The 27867-nt window shown below is 45.9% G+C and overlaps 1 protein-coding gene across 3 annotated transcripts; it reads left to right on the top strand.

Annotated features, from left to right (window-relative positions):
• The first annotated feature begins 2643 nt into the window (after positions 1-2643).
• Positions 2644-27718, top strand: TSPAN2 (tetraspanin 2). Of its 3 annotated transcripts, none has more exons than XM_079327201.1 (8): positions 2644-2832; positions 5266-5368; positions 19076-19173; positions 19577-19651; positions 20131-20232; positions 21406-21480; positions 22214-22297; positions 27455-27718. In XM_079327201.1, exons 1-8 carry the CDS (start codon positions 2764-2766, stop codon positions 27491-27493), a joined length of 645 nt encoding a protein of 214 aa, XP_079183327.1. In that variant the 5' UTR covers positions 2644-2763; the 3' UTR covers positions 27494-27718. The 3 variants fall into 3 exon arrangements, with proteins under 3 accessions (XP_079183327.1, XP_079183328.1, XP_079183326.1); XM_079327202.1 differs by having other exon boundaries at positions 2645-2832; positions 27197-27718; XM_079327200.1 differs by lacking the exon at positions 27455-27718 and adding an exon at positions 23788-24142 and having other exon boundaries at positions 2651-2832.
• Positions 27719-27867: the final 149 nt, after the last annotated feature.

Raw genomic sequence — 27867 nt, forward strand, 5'->3', positions numbered from 1 at the left:
AATTTTAAGCATGATGTGCCTGTGCTACCTGCAGGTTCAAACAGTGAACACTGAGGAAGACCCAGAGCCTTCATCAGAAACAGGAGCCCCGAAAGGAGGAGAGACCCCGACCACTGGTGACCCATGTGCAACACAACATCGTGATGTAGATTTTAGGAATAGAAACAAGGAGAAGCTTTCTAGAAGCTTCTGTATTAATCTGTATTAGTAAACAGTGTATAAGTGAGATTTTTAGTCTAATTGATTTGGTACGTGCGGAAGGGAGAATCCCTCCCCATACCCCCAGCTGGTTTTGGTTATGTTTTATTCAACTGAACCAAACCTCAAACTGAATGTCTTCAACTGAACCAAACCTATTATACTAAATTACTTACTGCTAAATTTTGTATTTACTCAAATTTATGTAACTCATATATTTTCATTGTATTCATTTATATACAACTGCTGTTATTAATAAATTGCTGCTAAATTTAATGTTGTTTTGATTAATTGGACAAATCGAACATATCCATTTATAACAAGGGCACACTGGCTCAGACCCTGCTTGCCATGGCCAGGACCCCTGGGTGCCTCTCACTGCTTTGTTTTCCAAGCCTCATTCCCCACTCTGGCCACACACTCAGCTCCTGCAACTCTTCAAGCTCAGAATTTGCACTTGTCCTTGTTAAACTCCCCATGGTTGGTGATTGCCCTTCCCTCACATTTATCAAGATCTCACGGCCTCCAAGGGAGTCAGCAGCTCTTTCTAGTTTCATGTTGTCAGCAGAATTTCTCAGTATCTCTTCCTGATCCAAATCATTTAGGCCCTAAAACCAAGCCTAGCAGAGCCCCACCAGTGCCAACTCTGTGTCCTGTCAAGGCACTGACCCTAAAACTGAGCCTAACAGAGCCCCACCAGTGCCAACTCTGTGTGCTATGAAGGCACTGACCCTAAAACCCAGCCTAGCAGAGCCCCACCAGTGCCAACTCTGTGTCCTGTCAAGGCACTGACCCTAAAACCAAGCCTAACAGAGCCCCACCAGTGCCAACTCTGTGTCCTGTCAAGGCACTGACCCTAAAACCGAGCCTAGCAGAGCCCCACCAGTGCCAACTCTGTGTCCTGTCAAGGCACTGACCCTAAAACTGAGCCTAGCAGAGCCCCACCAGTGCCAACTCTGTGTCCTGTCAAGGCACTGACCCTAAAACCGAACCTAACAGAGCCCCACCAGTGCCAACTCTGTGTCCTGTCAAGGCACTGACCCTAAAACTCAGCCTAACAGAGCCACACCAGTGCCAAGCCTGTGTGCTATGAAGGCACTGACCCTAAAACCGAGTCTAGCAGAGCCCCACCAGCGACTTTTTGCCAAGCCTGTGTCCCTGGGCACTCAACCCAGTCTGTGCCAGGGGAAGCTGAGGTGCCTCCCAAGGATGCCAAGAACCATGTGCTGAAAAGCAGCACCTTGGGGTTAATTCATTGCAAGAATTATGTGGGAAGGAGGCCTGAATGCTCCATTTCTACACTTTTGGAGAAAATCAGCATGAAAATTATTAGAGAAATAGAGAAGCCTAATAAAAGACTTTTTAAAAAACTATTTATGTTGCCATCACAATCCAAGGCAAACCGCTCCCTCATTTTTCCTCTGCTTCCAATGTATCAGAGGATAGTGAAGACTTTTGCTGTTGTTTGATGCATTGCATTGTCATGGAGTTATTCTGATTATTCCAATGCATTCATGCTTTTGTTATTTTAGAAAGAATACATTGGCCTTGGTACATCAACACCATCTAGCAGAGCATCACAGAAGCAAAAAAAGGGGAAATTGTGTGGTTTTATTCTGGGTTATAAGGTAGATGCAATGATTCTTTAAAAATCAAGCAACTAAACCGATAAAGTGTACTTAATTGCAAATGGAATAAGATATTATTAATTAAACTCTGCCATTGCAATTCAAATAAAATGTTTGAGATTATTTTTCAAAAATGTGGCCAGGCTTTAATGAAACTGAAAATGCAGAGCAAAGCAAGTGAAAAAGGAAACCACCTCCAGCATCCTTTGGTATTACTGTGTCATTAATTTGAAATAACACCAAACATATTTTCCCATACATTTGTGCATGGTTTCCATACACAGACCTTAGGGAAAATCTGTTCAAAACCTGAAAATAATCTGAATAGGTAGAACTCTACAGTTATGACTAGAGCACAAACTAAAATAAATAGGAAATAAGTGCTTCATTCGTTCAATAAGGAGAGGAAATGTTTAATGTAGAAACCTCACTTTTCCAGAGACACGATCTTACCTCGTGCTCCGCTGTCTAAGCCCCACAGGCAACTTTGGACTCAGAGTTCCGGGAGACCTCGAAGGAGCAGCTAAAAAAATGAGAAAGCTGTAAAATTTTGACAGCGGAGTCAGCATTTTGGATCAAAATTACAGAACAAATTAATGATTGGAAAATTAACTTGAGGGGGGCTCTTAGCTATGGCTATGAACCGAGACAAGTTTAGCGACATCCCATGCTTGATCCTGCCTGTCATTTTGCGGGCAGCATCTGCCAGATGTGAGCACGGGACGCCGAGAGGGATTTCTCGGATGGCGCGGGACAAGCGGGGGGCCCGCAGGGAGCCCCGGGCACAAAGTCCGCCCCGGGGCGGGCCCAGGTCGGCGGATCCGCCCGGGCAGCGCCGGCCCCGCCCGGCCCGCACCTGCCCCGGGGCCGCCCCGCCGGAGTCGGGCCGAGCGCCTCGGAGCTGCTGCCGGAGCCGGAGCCGGAGCCGGCGCCCGCCATGGGCGTGGGCTATGGGGGGATGCGCTGCGTCAAGATCCTGCTCTTCATCTTCAACCTGACCTTCTGGGTGAGCGCCGCGCCGGGCGGAGCGGGGGCACCTGCTGCGGGAGCGGGGTGCGGGGGCGCCGGGGGAACCGGGATGAAGGGGATGGTGGGAGTACCGGGGATGAAGGGGATGCAGGGGGTACCGGGAGTGGCGGGAGTACCGGGAGTACCGGGAGTACCGAGGGAACCGGGGGTGCAGGGAGTACCGGGAGTACCGGGGATGCCCGGGGTATCGGGGGTACCGGGGTTCGGGAGGGTGGCACGGGCGCGGCTCCCTCCGGGATCCCTGCGGGAGCGCCCGGCCAGCGCTCCCGGCTTCTGCTCGCTGCTAGGGAGATACAGCTCTGCCTGGGAAAGCAGCGGCTCGGTGTAAGATGGCATTGCTGAGCAGTGTCTGTCTAAACTGATCGTTTAAAGTCGCGATCATTTCCTCGGCAACTACGCGGCTGCAGGAGGCTGGGAGAGGTTCCCCCAGTGCAGTGCAGCGAGCAGAACGTTTCACAGCATCACGGTGCTTTTTACCAATGGCATTTCAAATAGAGAGCTAACAGCTGCTGCAAGTTCATCCTAAGAAAAAGTCCTGGCATCACCCCCAAGAGATTTAGGGAATGCTGTGTCCATTCTCCCCTCATTGCACCTTTTCAATAGTCTCACAGTTCCACGCAGCTGAATTCACGCTTTCTTTTCTCTCACTTTCCCTCATGCTCTGTTCTTCCTTCAGCTTTCCAGAAAACAATCAGCAATGTTATCTTCTTAAATGTCTTTTTCTTTCCTTCTGATTCACTGGGGTCTTTTTAAAAGAAGTCACAAAGTCATCCTGTTCAGCCTCTCTGGACCAAGCAGTTTTGGGCTTTGTCTCCTTTATGCTTGAAGCACAGTTAAACCAAAGGCTGTTCCCTCGTGGTGACAGCGCTGCGTGCTCCGGGGACACAGTGCTGCTGTGCTCGAGCTGGAGGGGCAGAGTGATGCTGCCCAGCTGCAGCTGCAAGGCAGCAGAAGGACAAAGCTTTGTGTTATTTGTTTCTCAAAAGTGACAAGTACTGTGTTTTGTTATCTGCCGTTTCGCTGAGATGGAGGGAATCGGCTCAGCTGGCTGGGACGTTCATCCCCAACTGCCAGGGGCACTCCACAGCCTGGAGAGGCCCTGGCAGCCCAAGGCTGCCAGCAGGGAGGTCCCCATGCTGTGACAGGGTGGCAGGGGACCCTCACCCTCTGCTGGGACACATCTGTGAGGAAAGCTGTGATCCCGAGCTCTCCAGCTGTACAATTGCACAAGCCAAGGCTTGTGGAGCTGTGCCAGTGGGTCAAGTGCCAGGGAATGCAGGACAGGTTAGGGGAGCACTGTGCCAGGCTGGCACCCACATGGGAAGCAGCAGGTGTTTGTGAGCCTTGTCCAGGTGTGCAGGAGCCACAGACTGAGGCTCTGGGCCTGGACAGCAGCAGGACCCTGTGCCTGCTCCAAGAGAATGCTGGAGCTGCCTGCAGGACACACAGCTCTGCTCCTGAGGGATGCTGGAGCTGCCTGCAGGACACACAGCTCTGCTCCTGAGGGATGCTGGAGCTCTCTGACAGGACACACAGCTCTGATCCTGAGGGATGCTGGAGCTGCCTGCAGGACACACAGCTCTGATCCTGAGGGATGCTGGAGCTCTGTGACAGGACACACAGCTCTGATCCTGAGGGATGCTGGAGCTGCCTGCAGGACACACAGCTCTGATCCTGAGGGATGCTGGAGCTGCCTGCAGGACACACAGCTCTGATCCTGAGGGATGCTGGAGCTCTCTGACAGGACACACAGCTCTGCTCCTGAGGGATGCTGGAGCTCTCTGACAGGACACACAGCTCTGCTCCTGAGGGATGCTGGAACTGCCTGCAGGACACACAGCTCTGATCCTGAGGGATACTGGAGCTCTGTGACAGGACACACAGCACTGCCTGGCAGGCTGATGATCTGTCTGGCATGTGGTGAGGCTGAGACCTCTGACTGTAGATCTTTCCTCTGAAACAACATGCTGTGACACTCCTTTGTGACCTAGTCTTGTTCACATTAGAGGGAATTTTTCCTTCCACTTGACAGCATCTATCACTGGTTTGTAATTTCCAAGATATCTATCCAGTAACAATCCTTGTACCTCCTACTTTTGGTGGGGGTCCCCTGCTCCACTCCATTTCTCCTGACAATTCAGGCCAAATTTTGATGATTAAATCACTGACAAGGTTTGAGAGTCAGTAGTAAGTTCAGAAGCATCATTACACTGAAGAGCTGAAGGGAAGAAGCACATTGCACTGTAATAGGAATTTGTTGTTATCAGACCCTGGCAAGAGCTGCATGAATTTTTCCTGACAGTGCAATTCTGAGCTGTGGGACTCAAGAAAGCACAAGGTGCCAGCACAGCCCTGTGATGCTCTCCAGCAGTTTGTCACTGCAGCCCTGACTGCTCTGTTTGTGTTGCAGCTGGCAGGACTGGCTGTGGTTGCCTTTGGGCTGTGGCTGAGGTTTGGTGGGCCCATGGCAGAGTTTGCTACAGACAAGAAATCCCCGGAACTTTTCTTCATGGGTAAGTTACAGTGCTGGGAGGGCAGCAGCCTCCAGCCTTGCTTGTATCCTGGGGCAGGTGACACACCTTATGCATTGCTTTATAGGAATGTCAACAATTCCTGGGCTGGCCCACACAAAACTGGATATGTCTGTGTGTGTCTGTGTGTCTGTGTGTGATGGCTTTTGACCTCTCTCTGCTTGGCATCCACTTCCTTATAACTAATCTCTTCTCCTGGATTTGATCCAGTCCCCACATATCCTAAGTGAATTGTGCTAATACTCTCAGAATAGAAGGTGAGACAGGTCAGAGACTTGTGGGGCTCTCCAGTATATCCCTCCAGAGTTTTCTGTGCAGCTGTCAGCCAACAAAACATGTGTCATTTCAGAATGTTCCCAGAATCAGGACAGCAGCAAAATTCTCCTCAGCAGTTCTTCCTGTGGAGGCCTCAGTGGGACCAAAGTGTCAGAGCAAATCCTTCCACAGCTGAAAACTGGAACTACCTGGTGTTTATTCATCTCAGGGGCTGTTTGTCCAACCTGGGCAGGAATCAGTTAATTCCTGTGCCCACTGAACTGGGATTAGTCACATCTAATTTTTGCATTTAAGATAACTTTTTTCTCCCTGGGATTTCCAGGTGAGTTTTTGGGAAATGCCACCTGTGTTTCATATCCATAGCTACCCTTAAATAGCAGCTGTCTGGGACTGCCAGCAGCTGCAGCTCTCTGGCACTGGCAGGTGTAACACACCTTTACACCAGAAATGTTGAATTTGCTTCCATTTAGTGCATCACCCCTGGAGATAGACCAAGTAAAACCCCATTGGTGTAAATATTTTTGCCATCTACTAATGCAAGTGTGAGTGAATACCTGGTCCTGCCCTGGCCAATGAGCCACTCTGGCAGGGTGGGAGGACTGGGAGTTGACCAGAGGTGTCCTGCAGCAGTCACCCATCACCCCAAGATTGTGCAGTTACCTTAAATACCCCAATTCTCTCAGTGGAGACTGGTTCAGACCCACCACAGCTCCAGGTTTCTTTAACATCTGCAGCCAGGCTAGAGGCACAGACCTTCCTGTGCAGCTGTGGGAATAGATGGGGACAATGTTATGTCCAGCAATGTTCCTGTGGGATTTACTGAGGCTGAATAAAACCATTCAGATGAAAACATTGTTTGGAACCTGAGGGTTATTGTAAAATACCCTGCAGCATCTCCACTGACACAGGGAGCCAGGAAGTATGATTTACTTTTTCTCTTACATCTGAGCTGCTATGACAGCAGCATATTAGATCACCAACTTCATTTCCAGATCCAGTTTATACCTGCTGAATTCCCCATGCTGTAGACTGGAATGCTTCCCTGCCTGATGCACTTATGTTTGTCCCAGGAGAGCAAACAAAACAAAAGGATGTTCTGGCCTTCAAAATCAAATGCTGCTGGTTTGTTGGAAGGCACAAAGTGCCACATCCTGTGCTGTGAATGAGCACCACAGCTCCAGTACAGCCTGGGACACACAGTGTAAACAAGATATTCCTTGGTGCACATGTATTTAAATCTCCAAAAGATATAGTCTGCTTTTGCCCTGAATAGAAATTACAAAATTGTTCAAAGTTGTGAATTTTGGGAAGTCCTGGGGGATGTTCTTGTAAAAGTTTCATCAGACACCATGACATTCAGCTCTGGGGCTGCCACACGTATTTATAGAGCTGCCTGTTGAAATATGTAACTGTGAGGGGAAGTGCTGAGGAACAGGGCACAGAGATGTTCACAGTTCTTTTAAACTTGCACTCTGGACTGAATAGGCACTGAACAGAGCATTCCTGTGAAAGAAAACCAAAGAGTTTTCTGCTGCCTCCCTCCCTCATTACAAATGCTGCAAAATGCTGTTGTGGCTGCTGAGCATCTGATGGCAGCAGCTGGGAGCAAAGGACAGTGAGAAGTCCAGTTACAGTGGGGTTTGCAGCAGACAAAGCTGTGTTTGAAGGCCATGCTGAAGAGCTGTCCCTCTCTGGGAGTTTCAGCTCAGAGTCCCCTTGGCAGTTGTGTGTTGGGCCTTTCTCAGAGCCTCTGGGACTGTTGTTTATTTGGCTCTGGGTGTTTGCTCTCTAACATGCTTTCTGGGTGCCAGCCAGGCTTTTGCATAGGAATTCTTAATATGGAACACAGTGCAGCACACCAGGAGCAGCTGCCCTGAGGGCTGGAAGAGAAAGCAGATCAGCAGTATGACTTAAAATACCAACATATAGCTATACATCCAAAAATAATTTCTTTATCTCTGTTCCACTGATGGCTTTTGTGGCTTTTTGTGATAACCCAAGGCCCTGTGATCACATCAGCTTTGTGTCAGTGTTTGGAACAGCAGTGCAGGTGCATTTGGAGTTTGCTTTGTAGGCTGAAACACTCCAGAATTACCATCTTCTGAAAAACAGTTGATTTTCTTTCTTCTAAAGGGCAACACATTCTGCTCTTTCTGTACCTGGATTGAGCTGCCAGCTGAATCTAACCAGCTCCTCTCTTCTGCTTCCTTGTGATTGTTTTTTTCCTGGATCTGAAATGTTGGGTTAGTGTAAAATAATTGATAATTCTATCCTTGCATTTTCCATTAGGCCAGAGTGAGTCTCCTTAAATAGCCCTGTTCTTTACCAGCAGTCCAGCTGTCTTTTCTGCCCCTGGAATAGTTCAGGCCATGACTTGGCAACCAGGCCTGTTCATCTTTTCCAGCCACTGAGATGTTTTTGTTGGTTGGAGAACAGCTTAGAGGCAGCAGTGCTGTGGGCAAGCACATATGTGTTCCTAGCTTTCTGTCACTTGTGGTTTTGTGTTTGGTGATCCATATTCCCCACTGCAGTTTGCAGTGAAAAACCTACAACAGAAAAGGTTGGAACTGGAAGTCTTTGACCCACACAGTCTCCAACCATTTTACCAGACATTTCTTACACTGGAGAAGGCTCCTAAAATTGGACATCTTCTCCCAGCTCCCCAGCTTTTGGAGTTCCCTCTACAGTGGGATGTATTTTTATGTCATTCCATCTCACACTATAGTTTTTGTCCTCTGCTTCAAGTGGTGGAGCAAAACTGTGGCTTCCCTGTTCAGCTGCAGTTCAGCTCTGATAGAGTTTATAAATCCCTCTCTTAGCTGCACTTGAGAGGGAAAAATGAAAGAAAAAAGGATAATTTCAGCAAAGGTTGGCAGATGCCTTTTATCTGAGTTGTCTGTGACACTGCACTGATCAAATGGAGAAAAGACCTGTAGAATTAAGGGAATTCCCTCAGATTGCTCATCCTGACAGAAGCTCCTGTACCAAAGATGGGAAATTTTCTACTGGGCAGGAAGGTCTGCAACAGTCAGAAGGAAAGAAGGTGCTTGTGGGAACCCAGGGAGTCAGCATTGTCTGCTGTCTCACAATTAATTGGTCCTGAATTAATTCCTTGTAGAGGTGCTGCTCTTAATTCTGAGAATAACTAGAGCACAGTAGTACAGACCAAGTGCTGCTGAGTGCAAGCAGAGCACCTGTGGAGCAAAAACTGACATGGGGGCATTGTAAGGATCAGTTCCAGACCCAATTCTTCCATCTCTGCTTTTGGTGGACAAAAAACTGACATGGGGGCATTGTAAGGATCAGTTCCAGACCCCAATTCTTCCATCTCTGCTTTTGGTGGACAAACTGTGTGTTCCTCAGAAATGAAGTGCAGAGGGTCCCATCCCTGCCAGCACCAATAAAATGAAGTGCATGTACTCAACAAACCCCCTCAGGAATGGAAACAAAACCTGATGAATGCAAACAAATCAGTCTGGGTGGCTTTTTCTCAGCCTTGAAATGTTGCTTCTCCTGCACAAACAGAGCTCACAACCCTCCTGCTCTGTTCTGTTCTCTTTGTTTCAGTCCCATGATCCAGTCTGTGGTCCAGGCATCCATCAGGGCCAAAACAGCTGGGGACAAAAGTTTTAGGGTGCTCGTGGCTTTTTGTTGGGGTCAGTGAGAGCAGGAGAGATGCTGCTGGCTTTGAAAGACACTTAGATGGAACGTGCCTTAGGATATGAAGTCATGTCTGGAGCTGAAGGATATTAGTAGCTTTTCTCCATAGCAGTGGATGCCCATACAAACAGGAGGTGGCTGGAGTTCCATCCATGTGAACTGCAGTTCTCTGCTCCTGTGCCTCATTTTGATCAAGTTCTAGTCATGTATTTTGGAGTCAAGCACTATACCCTTAGTCAACAGGATTTTCTCTCCTAAATCCACCACCACTCAAACTCTACCAGCCTTTAAAATGAGAGCTGTTGGCAAAGCAGCCCCTGTGTAGAGATGTAATAACACAAGGAGAGCATTAAATGATGCTGCCATCATTTATTGGAGAGGCTTTTAGTCTGTACTTAAGACTTAAGCAATGAAATTGTCTTTCTTCCTATCATCTTGTGTGCAGCTCTCTTTTTCTGCCACTCAGGAAGAGTGGTTTAGAACAGGCTGATAGTGGCCCTGAGTGGAAAACGGAAGCTGATGCACTGGAAATTGGCTTTAAAAATATGACACCACCACTACCACCCCCTGAGAAAACCTTACTCAAAATGAAAGTTGTTCTAAAGTCCTGTCTCAGTTCTGGATCACAAAACCTTGCATCAGTTCCTAATGGTTAGTATTCCCCCTGACAGGATAAAGGCAAGAATAAAGGCAATTCTGACCAAAGGAACTAATTTAGCCTAATGGAACAATCTGTCCATCTGCCTCAAGGTGATTGCTGTGTATTTGCAAGATGCTGAGGTTCAGGAGGCTTTTTTTTTCTTTAATCCCTTAAGCATGATAATGCACTTTATGCTTTTTTGTCCATTAAATTGTCCTCCTGGGTGACTTCTCCCACCCTCCTCTCCCTGCTGTAGCTGTGTAGAAGCCAGCCAGTCCCTCCCCAAACAGCCAAACCCAGAGTTACCCCATTCCTTTGGGAGCCCCCTGGTTCCTGCTCCCTGCTGGCACTGAGTGCCTGGGGTGCCTGAGCCCCTCGGGGAGCAGCCCCTGCTCTGCTCAGGCTGCCAGGGCCAGCCCAGAGCTCTGCACAGCCACACCTGGAGCTCTCTGGAAGAGACACCTGCAGGGGGTGACTGGGGATAAACCTGCCCCTGGTCCTGGGGGAAGTAAAAGGGCTCCAAGGTGCTTCCCATGCCTGGATGCCCCCAGGCTGTGGTTGGGTTAAAGTATTAACCTCAGAGGGTGGCAGGGCCTGGCACAGGGGCCCAGAGCAGCTGTGGCTGCCCCTGGATCCCTGGGAGTGTCCAAGGACAGGTTGGATGGAGCTGGGAGCAGCCTGGGACAGTGGAAGGTGTCCCTGCCCATGGCAGGGGCTGGAACTACATCATCTTTAAGGACCCTTCCAACCCAAACCATTGCATAATTCCATGATTCCTCTTGTTGGAGCAGCACCCCACACTCCAGGGATGCTCAGGCTCTTTTTTCATACAGATTCTCTTTAAAAGGAGGTCTACATGCTCTGGATCAGTTTCCACATAACAAGCAAACCAGTATAACCCATTATAACTCCCATAAAGGAAATATCCTGTGCTATGTTTCACCTAACAGAGCTGTAAATACACTTGGACTTTCCACTTTGAAGCCATTAAGAGGAAGGTGTTTTGTCTGCCAGAAAAAAAACCAAAACAAAACAAATCAGCAACCAAAACGCTCTCAGGCTCCTTTTTGGGGTGTGCCTGTTCAAAAACATCTTCAGGAGGGTTTGGGTTGAGCTGCCTCATGCACAGAGAGGATTATCCAGAGTATCCTAACCTAGAGAGGATTGCAGAGAATCATGAGAGGATTTCAGAATAGCAAATGACTGAGTATTACAAAGGCAGAAGAAATACAGTATCAACAAAGTGATGCAAGTGGAAACAGATAATGTAAGCACTGACAGACTCTAAATTAGCCACAACCACACATGAACATGATCTTAGACTCACTATCAGTTGCTCATGACAACAAAGTGCTTTGCTTACTGCAGTCAAACAGGCATATAAATGTCAGGAATTCTGAAGAAAGGAAATGGGAATCCAATTGAAAAATCTTAATGCCATTGTGCACATTTCCAGTGCACTCAGTGTCCTGAACACTCTGTGGCTGCCACACACCTAGAAAAAGCACCAAGACATTTGGCCATATGGTTTTTCTGACCCCAGTGTGTACTCTGGGCAGCTCCCACGTGAGGAAGTTTCCCCACATTACTCACATCATTAAATTGGAGGATCCATTGCCACGGGGGTGTGTGAAGCTCAGCCAGGGTAGAACAGCTGCAGCTGGCACAGGTGTGTGAGTGACCCTGAGCTCAGAGACCCTGTGGGGTGACAGACACTGCCAGAGCCTTTGGGGACAGTTTTGGGATCTGCCTTGAGCCAATCTGGGCCATCATTTAGGGCTCTGGGATGCAAGGTAACAAGGCTGCCTGTAAAAAGGGCTGGTGTTCTGTGGGAGAGGGAGGAACTGGACTGGGATGTCACTTTACAGTGAGGCTGCTTTTAAATTGAAATTCAGCATTTGTGCATCAGCCTCCAAACTGGCTGGTGCCTGTAATGCTTTTGTGGTTCCAGGGAGATTAACCACGAAATCTCTGCTGAATTCACATAAGACACTTGATCAGATAGATCCATTATGCTCAAATTAAGGGTATGTTCCACTTCTCCAGAAATTCATGTCACTTTAGAGGCTTCTGCAGCTTTTCTCCTGTTCTGTAAGTGTATTTTCTAAATAAATATACAATGGAAATTTCTAGTAACAAGCCTGTTGCAGGAGCTGAGTTTGGTGCCACACACACAACTGTCCCTGTCTGGATGTTTTTTTCCAACTCCTACATGTGTTTATCATATTTTCCAGGAGTGTGTCTGTGCTAGAGGTTCCTTGGTGCTCTCCTAAGGGCTGGAGAGGCTCAGTCCTTCTGTGGAGGAGGAGATGTGCCTCCCAGGCTGCAAGGAGCACAGAACCCCAGGAAAATCCCTTCCAGCCCTGTCTGGGTCCTGGGCTCTGCCTCGCTGGCTCTGGGTCCCTCACCCCCAGAACAGAGCTGCTTGTTCTCTCCATGGACTAGGAACAGTTGGGGGTTTGTTCAGTGTTATTTACTCAGCCCAAAAGAGAGGGAAAAAAAAAGGGAGAATGATTTCAGATGGAAAGTGCCCATAGCAGCCAGGTAAACAAGAAACCCATGTGAAATAAAGCCAGCCAGAGTCAGGGTGTGTTTGTCTGCTCCTGCTCTTTGCAGTCAGCTCCAGGCAGGGATTTGTGCCTCAAACATTCAGTAAGACTTGGGGAATACAAGCAAACAAACAAACAAACAAAAGTAGCTCTGGGAATGGATTCTCTTCCAGTCTGAAATTAGACCTCTTCCAGCCCAGGCTGATCCTTCCCTCACTGTTGATATACATAAAAATATATTGCAGCCAGTGGCTATAAAATTCCATCCTTCTGTCTGGTCTAAAGAGATGCAATTCTGTATCTTTGCTAATCACAGAGGTTTTGTTCACTCAGAAATAACACACAGAATCCCTTGATCCTTTTTAAGGTGGTTTTTCAGACTTGCAGATCTCCAAGCACAGCCCAAGAAGGGATGTGTCCTTTTATCCAGAGATCTTAGGGAAGAACTGAGCCACTGAGGCTGATCCCCAGATCTGCTGAGTTGTGGATTTACCATTCCTCACTACTGGGAGCCATGGGATGCATTGAGACTGCCAGATAACATTTTAATTCCCCTTGTAATGCAAAGCAGAGTCTGCTAGAAAATGGGAATCCCTCCTGTTGGGAATACCCCCATTTGATCATTTCCTTTCAGGAAAGAATGATTTTCCCCATGGGATGAGTAAAAAAATCAAATATACAGAAAAGCTGCTGCTTTATGGCTTTGCAAATGTGTCTTTGTACAATAAAACAATGGCAGAAGGAGCTTCCCCTCTTATATTCACTAGGTTACAGCCAGAAGGGAAATCAATTTGTTATCAGGTGTTCTCTCACTTGACTCACTGCTAAAAGGAGAAGTCTTCATTTCTCTTCACATCTATAAAAACCTGTGTGTGGGGGTGTGTCAGCACAGCAAAGCTAACAAACCACACCCCAAAACCTCAATATTTCCTCAGGGGAAAAAAAAAAAAAAAAAAGAAAAAAAAAAGATAGAGAGAGCAAGAGAGAGAATAGGCTCTGTCCAAAAATCCCCAGTCCTGTGACACGTTGTTTTTATTCTTTTGTGGTTATAAAAAAGCCCCAATTTCCTCCAGAATCTCCTCAGTCATCAGTGCATTGGCTGCGTCTGCCTAAATCAACCAGTTCTCTGTCAGATTTGCACATGGATTTTAATCTTTGGAATGTGCCTCTCCATCCCTTTGCATTCAGGAGCTGAGAGTGGTCTGTTTGTGGGTCCTAAATGCAGGTGGAATAAATATTCCAAGTGTGGGCAATCTCAGATGGCAGAGCTCTGTCACTGGGGGCAGTTTGGGCCTCCTCAATGGCACAGCAGCATTCCTCCTTTCTGCATTCCCTGTTCTCTGCATTCCCTGTGCTCCATTTCTCCTGCTCTCCATTTCTCCTGTTCTCTACATTCCCTGCTCTCCATTTCTCCTGTTCTCTGCATTCCCTGCTCTCCATTTCTCCTGCCCTCCATTTCTCCTGTTCTCTGCATTCCCTATTCTCCATTTCTCCTGTTCTTCATTTCTCCTGTTCTCTGCATTCCCTGCTCTCCATTTCTCCTGTTCTCCATTTCTCCTGCTCTTTGCATTCCCTGTTCTCCATTTCTCCATTTCTCCTGCTCTCCATTTCTCCTGTTCTCCATTTCTCCTGCTCTCTGCATTCCCTGCTCTCCATTTCTCCTGTTCTCTGCATTCCCTGCTCTCCATTTCTCCTGCCCTCCATTTCTCCTGTTCTCTGCATTCCCTGTTCTCCATTTCTCCTGTTCTCTATTTCTCCTGTTCTTCATTTCTCCTGCTCTCTGCATTCCCTGCTCTCCATTTCTCCTGTTCTCTGCATTCCCTGCTCTCCATTTCTCCTGTTCTTCATTTCTCCTGTTCTCTGCATTCCCTATTCTCCATTTCTCCTGTTCTCCATTTCTCCTGTTCTCCATTTCTCCTGCTCTCTGCATTCCCTGCTCTCCATTTCTCCTGCTCTCTGCATTCCCTGTTCTCCATTTCTCCTGTTCTCCATTTCTCCTGCTCTCTGCATTCCCTGCTCTCCATTTCTCCTGCTCTCTGCATTCCCTGCTCTCCCTTTAGGTGCCAAACCTCTCCTCTTCATGAGCACACAGAGACCAAAGAGCAGAACTGCAGGAAATGAACAGAGGCAACGAGAGGTGAGAGGAAAATTTTCACAAAGGTCACAAACCTTTGCTTCCTTTCCACCTTGTACTTTTTTCCTTCTGCTGCACAAAAAGCAGCAGCTGGAGTCTTCTCATCATTTTCCACTCACCAAAAAAAGCTCTCTACCTGACCTGACTCACTTCTTTTTGCCATGTTGAGCTTTGTGGTGAATTTTTTGTGTCAGTTTGTAGCTCTCAAACCTGTTCCATTTTGTGGCTATAAACTTGGGGGGTTTTTTTTTTGGTTTTTGTTTTGTTTCCCTGCTGTGCTGTAGATGCCAAGCTGGAGGCCATGCCAAGGCTTTGTATTTTACAATGGAAGTGCTGATGAATAGAAGCTGACTAAGGTTTTCCATCCTGCTTTTTGGGAAGGGATGGGCTGTAGTGGAGCTGAGGTACTTCTGACACTGGATATTATTGCAAGGAAAGGTGGGATGTTAACCACTAAATGTCTGGATTTGCACTGCTGACCCTGACAGCTCTCAGTGCTTGGTGGCTTTAGGTAAGGCTGGAATTCCAAGAGCTGTGTGCCAGACATTTCCAACCTTTGCTATTTTTCTCTCTAGAGAGTCTCACTTTAAATTTAGGCCTCTCCTTATCCAGAATTCGAGGTGATCCTGCCTACATTGCTGTGTACAGCCCACTAGGAAAAGAAATACCAGATCCTTCTCTTACATACTTACACCATCCAGGATATTTCTGCATCCATAGCTTTGATATTGTTACAAACTGATTTAAACACAGAAGAGCAGAGCAAACTGATCAAACCCAGAAAGGTTCAAAATCTACCCAAAAAACATTATTTAAACCAAATGAGGTTAGATGTTGGTGCCAAAAAATTGATATATTTTATTGAATAATAAAAGAGGAAAATATAAAGAAAGAGAAAATAAAGAAATAGAAAAAGAAAGGGGAGGAGGCAGATAGGGAGAGAGTGACAGGAGTTAGGTGGAAACATCACCCATCCAAGTGATCATCCAGCCAACAATGTCTCTTTGCTCCCCTCCATCTGCTCTTCAGGGTGGTGAGGGTCCTCTGCCACCAAGGATGGAATCCAGGGGATAAATCAACATTTTGGGCAGGTGGGAACACCCCGTGCCTCCTGAGGGGGGGCAGGTTTGCAACTGTCCCTTGTGTCAGGGAAATTAACCCACAAACACCAGAGGTTTATATCCAAAGAGGAGACAGAGGAGTCCTTTTGCTTTATTCCAATAAAGGGAGAGACCATGGGGCATTGCCCTGGGGTATGTCAGATTTTTGGAGGATGGAGCCTCCTTTTTATCCTGATTTCCCTTCCACATTTCCCTCTCTCTTTCCCCATGGGCTGAGGTCCTTGAGAGGCACAGACTTCCCAAACACCTGATACCTGAGATTCCCCTCTAATGTACAACCCTCCCTTTTAATTTTTAATTCTTATGGAATTCATGGGTTTTCCCCATTGTTTCTTCCATCTTTCAATATCCAATTTTATTTATCAGCAAACCTACAGTTTGTAAAAGCAAATATGTTTTTCCATTCATCAATCAGTGGAATCCTCCCCATTGTTTTGTCTCTCAGGTTTTATCTACCAGACAAATCCCTCATTTCTCCCACGTGCTCAGCTCTGGATCTGTTGCAGGGTCTGGGGACCCCTCTGGGGGCTCTGATGGGCCATGACTCTGCTTTTCCTGGGGTGCAGGGCACAGGATGGGCATTCACTGCCTCTGACCAGAGATTGTTTTTATCACACACCCAAAAGCTTTTCCTCCTGCCCTTTGGTGAGCTCCATCCCTCTGTGGATGTGTCCCCAGAGCTCAGCTGAGACACTCTGTCTTATCTCCAGCAGTGAGCAGGGCCTTAGTCAGGGTGTGGTTATCTTCTCTGCAGCTTTTGTAATACAGTTTTTTACAGCAAAAGTCCTTCATGAAGATGTTTAAGCTATAAATTAGAACATTTCCCAACTGACATCCTTCCTGCAAGTCATCTTTCACTGAGCATCCCTGGGTGTGGGTGCTGGGAAACCTCTCAGTGCAAGCTGAGAAGGAACTTGGCCCCTTTGAATTTTTATCAAGCTACTCTTTATGTGTTTCATGGAATATTCAGAATTGGAAAGGATCCACAAAAATCATCGAGGCCGAGTCCTGGCCTTGGGACAACCCCAAAATCACAATTTTCATTCCTGTGTGAAAGATTACATATGTGTATATATAGAAGACATTAAAAATACCTTTATTTTTGTGGAAATTTTAAGTGTCAGCATCATTTTCCATCTAGAAATAGCTGTGTATCAGTAAGTTCCAGGCTGAGAAAGGACAGAGTGGGATGAACTCTCCTGAGCAGAAGGTGGATTTGATGGATTTTAACTCCTGGCTGGCTCAGCTGCAGGGCTCAGCTTTGTTTAGTGAGTGGTGTGAGTTCTTCCTGTAACACGCCTTAAAAGGGAAGTTCTGATTGAGGTAGTGGTTTAGCTCTGAGTCATGCAAGTGAAATGCTCAGGCTGTTTCTCTTACAAATGCAAATCCAAATTCCTGAGACTCACCGAGCTTTTATTTCCTAGCTGCAAATAACAAAAAGAAATGGGAAGACTCTTTTCCTGTCTCTTTACTCAGATTTATCTTTGCTAAGTGGCCTGATAAGTTCGGGAAGGGAGTAGGGAGTGACACACTGCATATGTCCAGGAACATCTTTGTAATGACACTGTTTGTAATGACACAGTGTCATCTTTGTAATGACACTGTTTGTTACCATGGAGATCCCAAGAAATGGCAGTGTTGGTGTTTGCCTGTTGAGCACCAGCTTCTGCACCTGAACGAGGGTTTTTTGTCTTTTCCAATTCATCTTCCACCAGAGCTGGCTGACCCTTCTCCCCTGAGCCATAAATATCTTTGTACATCAGTAAAAACCAGTGCTGTGAATATTTGTACAAGTATCAGCCTGAAGAATGCTCAGTCCCAGTAAGTCACAGGTGGCTGAGTATTAAAAATCCAGAAAACACAGAATAAGGACTGCCAACACAGACAGCAAACAGCATCGTGTATATTACAACTAGGAAGGCAAAACCATCTTACTTGTAATTGTTTTATTGCTATTTAGCACAATGTGTCTCTCAGCAGGAACTGGGGCAGAGGAGGGAGTGAGGGAGGGGAGGAGAAGGATCCCAATAACTGGGACAGACACAGACTGGAGGTGATGTGGCAGTGAATGGGCACAGGCAGGAGTTTGCCTTCCCTGAACACCAGTGAGCCAGGGCAGCTGGATGGAAGCTCTGCACTCAAACATTGACTGCCTTTACATTTTCCTAGCAATTGCAAACTGCCATCTGGAGGATTTTCTAGTTCAGGTTACACAAGGCCTGCTAACAGCAAATTCCAGCAGCTCTGCTCACGCTGGGTTGGATTTTATAATAATGTTTACACTGGTCACTGAGCATATTAAAGGCTCTCACTGAGCTTGGCTCACTGTGCCCTCTAGTGCACCCTGCCTGCAGCTCCACTGTCCCTCACCAGAAGGACACGAGAAGGAAGATGAAGCTCTTTTCCCCAGCAGTGACTTGGCACAGCAGATTTCTGCACATCCTGCACAGAATTCCACCAACACTGCACCAGAGCCAAGGCACAGCCCCATGGTTGTGGTCTGGTGGGAGCTGACCCCACAGAAACCCAAATGTTGCCTAAGCACAGATCAAAAAATGTACATTCACAAGTGAGGAAAGAAAAACTCTGTGCTCTGAATAACTTTTGTCCTAGATAAAGCCCATACAAAAAAAAAAAAAAAAAAAAAAAAAAAAAAAAAAAAAAAAAAAAAAAAAAAAAAAGCAAAGCAAAACCACAACAGCTGTTGAACAGGTGGGGTCCTGGATCTGTATGGGGCTGTGCTGCCATCTCCCATATTCCTCTTATTCCTCTCATGTCCCCCCTGCAGAGCAGTACAGCACATTTCCAGCCCCAGGTTTCCCAGAAATAAGCCCTCTAGCAAAGCTGGGTGTTTTTTTTTTCCTTACATTGCTTATTGCAGAGGTGTAAGGGGGTTCTGGATGGTATAGGGCTTGTTCTTTCTGCACTGAGCTGTCCCTGGGACAGCAAACTTGGAAGCTGGAAGTCACAGATTCTTATCACAGAATATTCAGTTGGAGGGGATGGACCAACAGGGATCACCATGTCCAACTCCTAAGTGAATGGCCCATCCAGGAATCAAACCTGCAAAGTTGGTGTTTTTAGCACCATGACCTAGCCAACTGAGCTAATCTCAATTTGTCTTATTTAATTCTCCAAGAATTCTGAAAAAAGAATTGCTCTCCTGCTGTGATCAGAGAACCTTTTCTGTGTAGTTTTGTGAGAGCCAGAGACCTTGTTATACTGTAAATGGGTGGGGCTGATGAAATAGGTAGCAGGCTTTGGGGAGAGAAACCTTCTGAAATTGTTGCCTGGCTCTGATTTCCACAGGACTCTATGTACTGGTGGGAGCAGGGGCCATCATGTCAGCAGTTGGATTTTTCGGGTGCTGTGGAGCAGCAAGGGAGTCCCAGTGCCTAATTGGAACAGTGAGTAAAAGGTTTCCAGGGCCTGGGCTGTGCAGGGAAACCACCCAAAGCACTCAGTGCTTAGTGTCATTAATGGAAGGATCATTACAGCCCAACACTGAAAGGTCTCATGGCCTTTTATTGGCTAACCCAGTTTCTCTGGACTCAGCAGCCACCATGCAGAGCTGGCATAAGGTAGAGGTGCCCTTGCTTGCCCCTGGAATTACCCTCTGATTTTCCTGAAGCCACATCTTTGCCATTTCCCCTTTGTTTGAATGTGACAGGACATGTGCCTTGGCAGCCCCTCAGAGCCTCCTCAGGAGCTTTGCTTTGGGGTGGGCTGTTGAGGCCTGGGGGGGACGAGGGTGTCTGGCAGCCCCCATGAACAAGCTACACTCACTGAGATTCTCTCCTTCCTCTGCAGTTCTTTGCTTGCCTGTTGGTGATATTTGCAGGTGAGGTCACTGCTGGAGTATTTGCCTTCCTAGGCAAGAAAGTGGTAAGTAGCAAACAGCCTCTGATGTAATAATGGGGTAGTTATGGATTCCAGTGCCCACTGACCTGGTTCTTCCATAGGAAAACTTTCTAGGAGATTTTCCCTGGAAGACTCCCTACAATCTTATCTGTCAATGACAGCTTGTGTTATCATTGGGATAGGATGAAGTTTTTGCTTCCTCTGTTAAGAAAAAGTGGAGGAACATCAAGGGGAACTGTATGAAAAGAGGGTATTGCCTGGGAGAAGGGCAACCAAATTTAGGCACTGAACTTCCCCAACTCAGAGTGTTTAATCACAGCACTGAACAGAGCCTGTGAACATTCTGACCCTCTGAATGCCACCAGGCCACAAACCCTCCTGGCTTTTGAGTCACCTGTTTACCAGGTCCAATTTTTTTCCCTGGAGGTTGAGGACACAAGGTGAAAATCTTGGATTGGGAGTAAGACTGATATGCAATCACTTAGAAAGTCTGATTTCTGCAGGCAATACAGGAAACCCAGAAAATCTATGAAGATGCTTATGAGGACTACATGAAAAGCCCAGTGGGGAAGGTGAACAGTACCATCTATCGTTACCACGTGGCTGTGAGTACTGCTCCCCTGCCCTCACCCAGTGTCACACTGACCATTGGAAACCAGAATTCCTCCCTCTCAGGGATGGCAGAATAGAACTGGATGTGCTTAGAATCCACTCAGAGGCTCACAACCCTGAGAGTTTCCTGAGGGCTCTGTCAGAATTCTGGTTGTTGGAACTCTACATTTGAAAATGCAATTAATCAGGCTTTGAAATTTCTGATGCTTCTGGTCTTTGTGTGCAGAAGAAATGACTGTTATGGCCCTTGTGGATACTGAAATCCACAGATAAATACTCACAAATGCAGAGAGAGGGAGAAATGTCTGCATCCCTCTGCATCTGTCAGAGAAAAAGTGTCCCAGGACCTACAGCATGGCTGAACAAGTTGGTGAAAGACCAAAAGCACATGTGTGACAGAGTTCAGGCCACCCAAAAAGTGAATGTCTGAATCAGAGTTACAACCTGTGACTCCTTTAATCCTGTTTGTGTCCATCCTGGATCTCCACTGCCTCCCATGGAGAGCAAGCCTAAGCTTTGTTGCTCCTTACAGCAATTCCCACGTTCTTTAGAACAAACATTTCACAACCTCAGACCCTTTTGTCCTTCTCCCATAGCTCTTATTTCTGACCCAAAGAGGAATTCCAAGCATTTTGTGGGAGATAGGCAAACAGGAAAAACAAACTCTCTGAAACTGTGATTTATTACTGTCTCCAAACCCAGCATGATGTTGTGTCAGAAATAAAATTCCAGCATTCTCTGCTTAGTTTTTGTGCATTGCCCATAATTCTGGATGTGATATTTGAACTTTCTGCATTCTCCCTTTAACAACTCCTATTTTCTTGTAAGCCAAGGATCTGCTTTTCCCAAATCCACTTGTTTGCTTTGTTATGAAGTACTGTAATAAAAATCCCTTCTGGACATTGTTGTTAATACAAATGCATCTGTTTGCTGTGGCCTCAGACAATTGAAACTAATTTTTGAGAATTTTGTCCCACGCAGCTGGAACTCTACCAGAAGCAGCAGTTTAAATATAGAGAATAAATTTATTGCTTGACCTGTAGGGATTCTTTTTTTTTTTTTAGTTATTTATTGTCTCACTTTCAGTATGAAAGTAATAACTGACCTTCAGTAAGAAACAACCTGTGTTTTCCCCCTCTTTGATCCTTCATCTCTCTCTCATTCAGCTCCAGTGCTGTGGTAAAGGGAATGTGGAACAACAAAAGGAATTACCCTGTCCAGAGAACATCCAGCTGCCAAAGGCAAGTGTCCTCTGTTCTGTTTCTTCTAATCACTTTTTCATGTCAGCTCTTTAGTAAAATTGGAGGCATTCTGTTAGTGAAAGAAAGGAAGAAGTTTCTTTTTACCTTGCAAATTCCAGTGTGAAGTTCCTTATGGAGTGGAGCAGAGTGGAGGCAGAATTAAGCTGGAGGTCACATTGCCCTCAGTCATGACACCTGTTTGTGGCATCCCATGGTAGCTGAGACAATATTGCACCATCTGAAAGGAAAAGGGAGAAGGAGGCAACAGAACAGGACCCCAAATTCCCCATGGAGGATGAATTTTGGCAAGTGCCCACCTTAGTCATGCATGGAGCCTCCTGACTAGAAACATCTTTGGTGTTAAGAAAGATATTTCTGTAATTTCTGTCTTTTCTGGAATCTGCTTAAGAGTTCAATGTCAAAATGAAGAACCAAACCTCCTGATTTAGCAAGGCCTGTTACATAAAGGAGTTTAAATTTAGGGGAAAAACTGAGTGTAAGAAAATTACTTGCATGTGTCAGCCTCTCTAGGCAAGAGGTACAGATGCCTCACCAAAAAAGGGAAGATGCTGGGAAAATTGTCCAGCAAAACCCAAGGTTTAGGTGCAGGAATTAGGACAGTGACTGCACTGATATTTTTGTGTTTATATTTTGTTCAGTGAGAACAGCTGATAGAATTGATTGAAATATAGATTTCCAAGCATAAAAAAAAATTTAATTTTGTTTTTAACAGAACTGCCTGGTTGAAATTCAGAATGTAATTGATACTCATCTGCACTTAATTGGAATTGTTGGAATTGCAATTGCTAGCATCACAGTGAGTAAATCCATGTTCTCCAATCTCTACTTGAGCCCAATATCCTGTCCCTTACTCAAAGTTTTGTGGAAGGTATTTTGCAGTGTCTGGTGAGATTCCTCAATTCTTATCCCTTCCAGAATGTCTTCTTCCTGGGAATTGCCCCCATTGCTGCAAGCAGAGCTGTCTGACTGTGCTTTTCAAGTTCATTTGGTGTCCTTAGACAGGATCCAAAGTAATGGTAAATGTTCTTTTGTTGTAAGAGTAGGAGAGCAGAGTGCACAAGAACCAAACTGAAAAGCAAAAGGCTGTAGCAGCATTTAATGTACTTAAAAAACTTGTAAAACTTGTATTTTAAAACAACTGCAGTCTGATGCTTGAAATGCTTTAGGATACATTTCTTGGTTTTCATGAGGAATAGAGAATACTCACTAGACCAATAGGTGTCACCCTGTCCCAAGGACACAGCAGGACTGGCAGGCTGGGGCTCACCAGCCTTTAGCACAAAGCTTTTTTCAGCACTTCTGTGCCATGATTCCTTTCAGACTCAGACACCAGCAGCATGAGGAGTCACAATATTAGTAAAGAAACATTCCTTTAGCTGCTGGGAAGGGCAGGATGTTCACAGATTTGTGTGGACACTGAAAAGCAGCTGAAGGGTTTCTGCAGGTAACAGAAACCATGGTGTGCATATGAAACAATCCTGGGGTTTGTGTGAAACATGAAGGAACTCAAAAACACAGCCAGGTAACAGGGGTGGGCCAAAGATCAGTGACATCAAGGACACACCACAGGTGGGATCATCTCCCCTTGGATCCCCTCCTCAGACACAGCCAAGGTCCTGCAGTGACCACAGCCTCTTCAGCAGCAGAAATGCTCCTGCTCCTTTTTCTGGGCTTCTTTCTGCCACCAGCTGGGCTGAGAGCTCAGCTGTGCCTGTCCTTGGGGAGATGGTGGGGAGGGGGCATGAACCCAGTGATTTCACTGATTTTCAGTGCCCATCTCCACCCTGGGCAGTGCAGCCTCCAGAGCTGCTGCTTTGGAGAATTGACCTGTGGCAAGAAAGCAACACCCACTGTTCTCTGCTTTATCATTCCCTCTAGAGAACAAGTTCCTGACACGAGTGGGGGTTTAGATTTAGTGTATAGTCTTGCTCTGGGGCACAGGAACTACTGAGAGCTCAGCACCAGCTCTGGAATGAGCCTGTCTGAAACTCAGAACACTCCACTGCAATACCACGATACCACAATAGTCACAGTTATTAAAATTGATGTAAATAACATTAATATTTGGAGCAATTGTGCTTGCCTGGACATTTAGAACAAAGAACAGAAATCAGTGTGAGCTGATAAAATCAGTGAAAGCTCTTCCATGTTATTGTCTGATGTTTTGGGGTTTGTAGACAGAAGCAATCACTGCTCTGCCATAAGGACCTTCAGATTGTTTGATGTGCAAATTGTTTTATAATTGTTTTGTAAGTGGATCCCTAAATCACATCCCTTCTCTTCTAGATCTTTGGCATGATATTCAGCATGGTTCTGTGCTGTACGATCCGTACCATGAGAGAAATGATCTAAAACTGTCACTGCACAACTATGCCAGGAGTTCCAGACTAAGCTTACAACAAGTGCTCTTCTACCCAATTTAATAATTGTAATGCATTTTAATCAGTGTTTTAACATACTGAGAGGAAAATATCCCATTAGGTGATCAGGTGAATTGTATTAGTTACAGTAAAACTGAAGTGAACAAAAAAAAGGGGTTTAAAATGTCCTTTTTAATGAAAAAAAAGCAAAGGTGGATCTAAGACTAATTTGACTTTTAATGTTTGTATATGTGCAATTAAGAGTTTACACATGTATGGACTTTGTGTAAGCACATGCATCTCTGTCCTTACAAACACCTGGATGTGAGCAGCTCCCTGGACGTGCAGCACCTGCAGGTGGAGAGCTGAGTGTGCATCAGTGTCCCTGTGCAGGATGTGCACCTCCCACAGGGACACAGTGCCCTCTCACATGCCATTGTAAAAAGTAACACCTGTGATCCATTTTGTGACTTTATTTTCCAAAGCCCAAACAGAGTAGAACTAATAAAATTGGACTTTAAAAAAATTATTAATGCCTAAGGGCTTGCTCCAGGAAACTTGACTTCATGTGAGCAGACTCACTGACTTCACTGCCATGAGAGACTGGGTATTTATTTTTCTGTAGGACTGGACCCTTCATACAAATGCAGAAAGTTCTGGGGGAGAAAACACACCCAAGGAGATCCAGGCTAAAGGAAGAGGGGGAAGGAGGTGGGAAGCTGGCAAGACCAGGCAGTCATTTGGGACCAACTGAAGTGCAAAGTGTGCTTAAGCTTCCCAAGCTAGGCTGAGATACACCAAAAAAACCCAACTGTGAGTTCAAGGGGCCACTAAAATCCACATTCAGCAGCCCCTTTGTCCCAAAAGCCTCACTGTGGCTACAAAGTGGTGCAGGAGTGGAGCCCAGGTCCAGAAAAGCAGCCCCTTTTCAGATCTCTGGAGAATCTAACTGGCCTGTGGAAGCCAAACAAAGAGTGAAAGTGGTCAGAAAAAAGACACACAGCACTTTAATATCCTCAGTTTCTGCTTCTGTGACTATCACAGCTTCCACAGGGCTCTTACCTCAACCTCTCACCCTCTCCTGGAGGCAGAAGGCAGGAAAGAAAGATGGGACATTTTTACAGAAATGGAGTAAGTTTTCTTACTGGCACCTTTAGATTGCATGTCAGGTATAAAAATTACACTGTGTGCTTGAAATACCTCAGGGCTTGCGTTTACAGAGTTTGTTTCTATGTTTTAATTTTTCTATTTGTCCTATTTATTCATAAGAGAATGTTCCTTTTGAACCAGCCTAGAAGGGAGAAAGGTTGTCCCCAGAAAAACAAATTACATCAAAGGCTCAGGATCTCTTAATTTTTGGCTTACTCGAGATAATTCACAGTTTCAGAGAGCTTTTTGTTAACTGCACCCCCATGGCAGCAGATCTGGTGATCACCAGTTCAGATTCCTGATGCAGTTGTTCCACACATGATGGGGAGAAGTTCAGTTAAACCACACATTCCAATAGACCACTGACTAAGAGGCCTTGGAATTTACAAGAATTTACAAGTCATGGGGTCCTTGTTCTACTGAAACACAGTGGAACAAAATGGGATTTCAGGAAATATATGTATTCAAACAGATGTTTGTATGGGATATACCACCCTTTATCTGTTATTTATTTTTTATCTCTTATTCCCCAAGGAAACTCAGACCCCCATCAGTTTTCTGTCACTTCAGGACTCAGGGTAGTGCTGCTGCTCCAAGTCTCTGGTTTAGCTGACACTTTTTGCTGTCTTTTACATGGATTTCTCTTTTCCAATCATCCAAGCATGAGCTGTGGCACTGCACCAAGAGCTGGGCACTGCAGGCACTGCTGACTGAGCCATGTCCAGGCTGAGCTTAAGGCTGCAGGGACACATGAGATCACACACCAGAAAAGAGCCAGGCTTGTGTCACTGTCACAGCTGATTAGCAATGGATGTTAATTAGAAACAGGGCCTGGGACCTCATTCTGCAAGAACCAGAGCAGGAAACAGGGCCCTGATCTGCTGCTTGCTCCTAAGACAGGCTCAGCTGGGAGAATGGCAGTGGCAGCAAATCCATGAGGGTCTCAAGCTGAGCCTTGGAAATCAGTTTAACAAAGCAATTTCCTGGCTCCCAGGTGTACCTGAGACTGTCCCTGCAGTGGTTGTGCTCTGAAGAGACGTTGGGTAGTGCCCAGCTGGGGTGTGTTGTCCCAAGGCAGCACTGGCAGAAAGAAGAAACTCTTGCAGAATGTCATTTTTGCCACTCAGGACAAGCCAGTTTTCCAGGAAAATCAGTAAAAATAGCACCACAGCCAGTGGTTCAGGTTGCAAGATTGTTGCCCTACAGGGATAGAAACTGACTGCAAATAAAGCAATTTCCTTGTGTTAAACTCCCCCTCACAATGGCAGTATTCTATTCATTTTAAACACATCTACACATAATTGAGTTTCATTCCTCAAATCTGTAGCACCAGAATGTAATGACAGGACCAGAGTTTATATCTTTATTTATTATTTCTTGAGTAAGTTGGAAGATGCCCACTCCTGCTTTCAGATGCACTGAATGCCAAGGCAGCTTGCAGAACCTCCCCAGCCCTCCACTCCCCCAGAGTACAAAACCACCCCAGTGCCTTAGGAAAACAGGAAAAAGTAGAAAAAAACTTCTATAAATTCAGATTCGAGCCACCAAACTTTCTGCTGAAGTGTTTTGGGTTTGTGATTTTTTTTTTTTCCTCTAAAGAGGGCATTAACTTTCTGAGCATTCCTGCATAAGCTCTAGGGTTATTGTTATTTAGGTCTAGGGGATACTTGCACTGCATACCAGGAACAGGACAATACTTGTTACTGGTTTAGTTCTCTAAGTTATTGATATAAATTAAGCTGGAAATCAACATATTATTCATATACTAGTGCCTTTAACAGAATCCAGGGATAAAGGTCTTTTGTAGTTTCCTGCTGTTGTGAGGTGCTTAATATAATTGCAGTTTTCTCTGCATCTTAGTAACTGAAGGTATTTTTTGAGTTACTGCTACATAAGGCAACAAAAAAAAACCTCATTTATCCTGTCCCTTGCACCTGTGTCAGAGGAAAGTAACAAAAGATCAGATCCCTGCAGGTGATGTAATTCTGAAAGCACATCACACACATTTTCTTGTTCTCCTGTTCTAAAGCATAAAGATCTAAGTTGTTGATGCCCTTATTGTGTCTCTAAACATCCTTATTCACATTTCCCTTGTCTAATTTTTCGAAATAACTGATTTGAGTGGGAGCTTCCTTTGTCACAGGGAAACCTCAGCCAGAGGTTGTTTTTTTTTTGGTACCTCTCAGAGATCACACAGCAGCTGATGGAGCTCAGCCCTGTGACATCCCTACAATGAAGAGTCATATTTCACTTGTCTTGATACTGATAGTTTTATAACAAAACATGTTTCATGTGTCTTGAAAAAGAAATGGAGTTGTCTTAAGCCCTCAAATGCTGTATTGTACAGCCTTTGCAGGCTACGGATTAACAGCCTCAGATGCTGTTCGTGGAAAATGTACGTAAATAAAGCTTTTCAATCTTTTTCCTCTCTATTGGTGCTCCAGCCACGAGGTTCTCCAAAACACAAACCACTTACAGGATGATGTGCATGGTACAGCAAAAAATTCTGATTTTGGACAGAACTGGCGTTTCGGTTCGTGCTGCCAAGTCTGTGGCAGAATTACCTCTTGCTTTGAAAGAAAACAAACTTAACTCTGTGGCTGAAATTAGCTTTCACTTCCCTATGATGTCTTCTGAAGTGGCGTTTTATCGGCTTTGTGTCTTGAATTTGAAACAACTTCCTAATAAAAATAACCTGGAATAAACGACTCTCGGAGAGAACTCGATCTACGCCAGAGCCCCCCCAGGCCCTGAGGGCACCGCGGGGCTGCCTCCGCCTCACCTGCTGCGTTCAGGACCCGCGTGGGCTCCGGTGAGACGGAGCAGCCGTTGGCCAGCGAGGGAGGCGGGGCCCGGG

The sequence above is a fragment of the Erithacus rubecula genome (genome assembly GCF_903797595.1).
Source record: "Erithacus rubecula genome assembly, chromosome: 26".
NCBI lineage: Eukaryota > Metazoa > Chordata > Aves > Passeriformes > Muscicapidae > Erithacus > Erithacus rubecula.

Bases quoted from the DNA above. Each gene is read 5' to 3' on its own strand.
- TSPAN2 (XM_079327200.1), top strand. From the start codon at position 2,764: ATGGGCGTGGGCTATGGGGGGATGCGCTGCGTCAAGATCCTGCTCTTC. The intron at 2,833-5,265 runs GTGAGCGCCGCG...TTTGTGTTGCAG, and splicing joins TCTTCAACCTGACCTTCTGG to CTGGCAGGACTGGCTGTGGT. The intron at 19,174-19,576 runs GTGAGTAAAAGG...CTTCCTCTGCAG, and splicing joins CCCAGTGCCTAATTGGAACA to TTCTTTGCTTGCCTGTTGGT.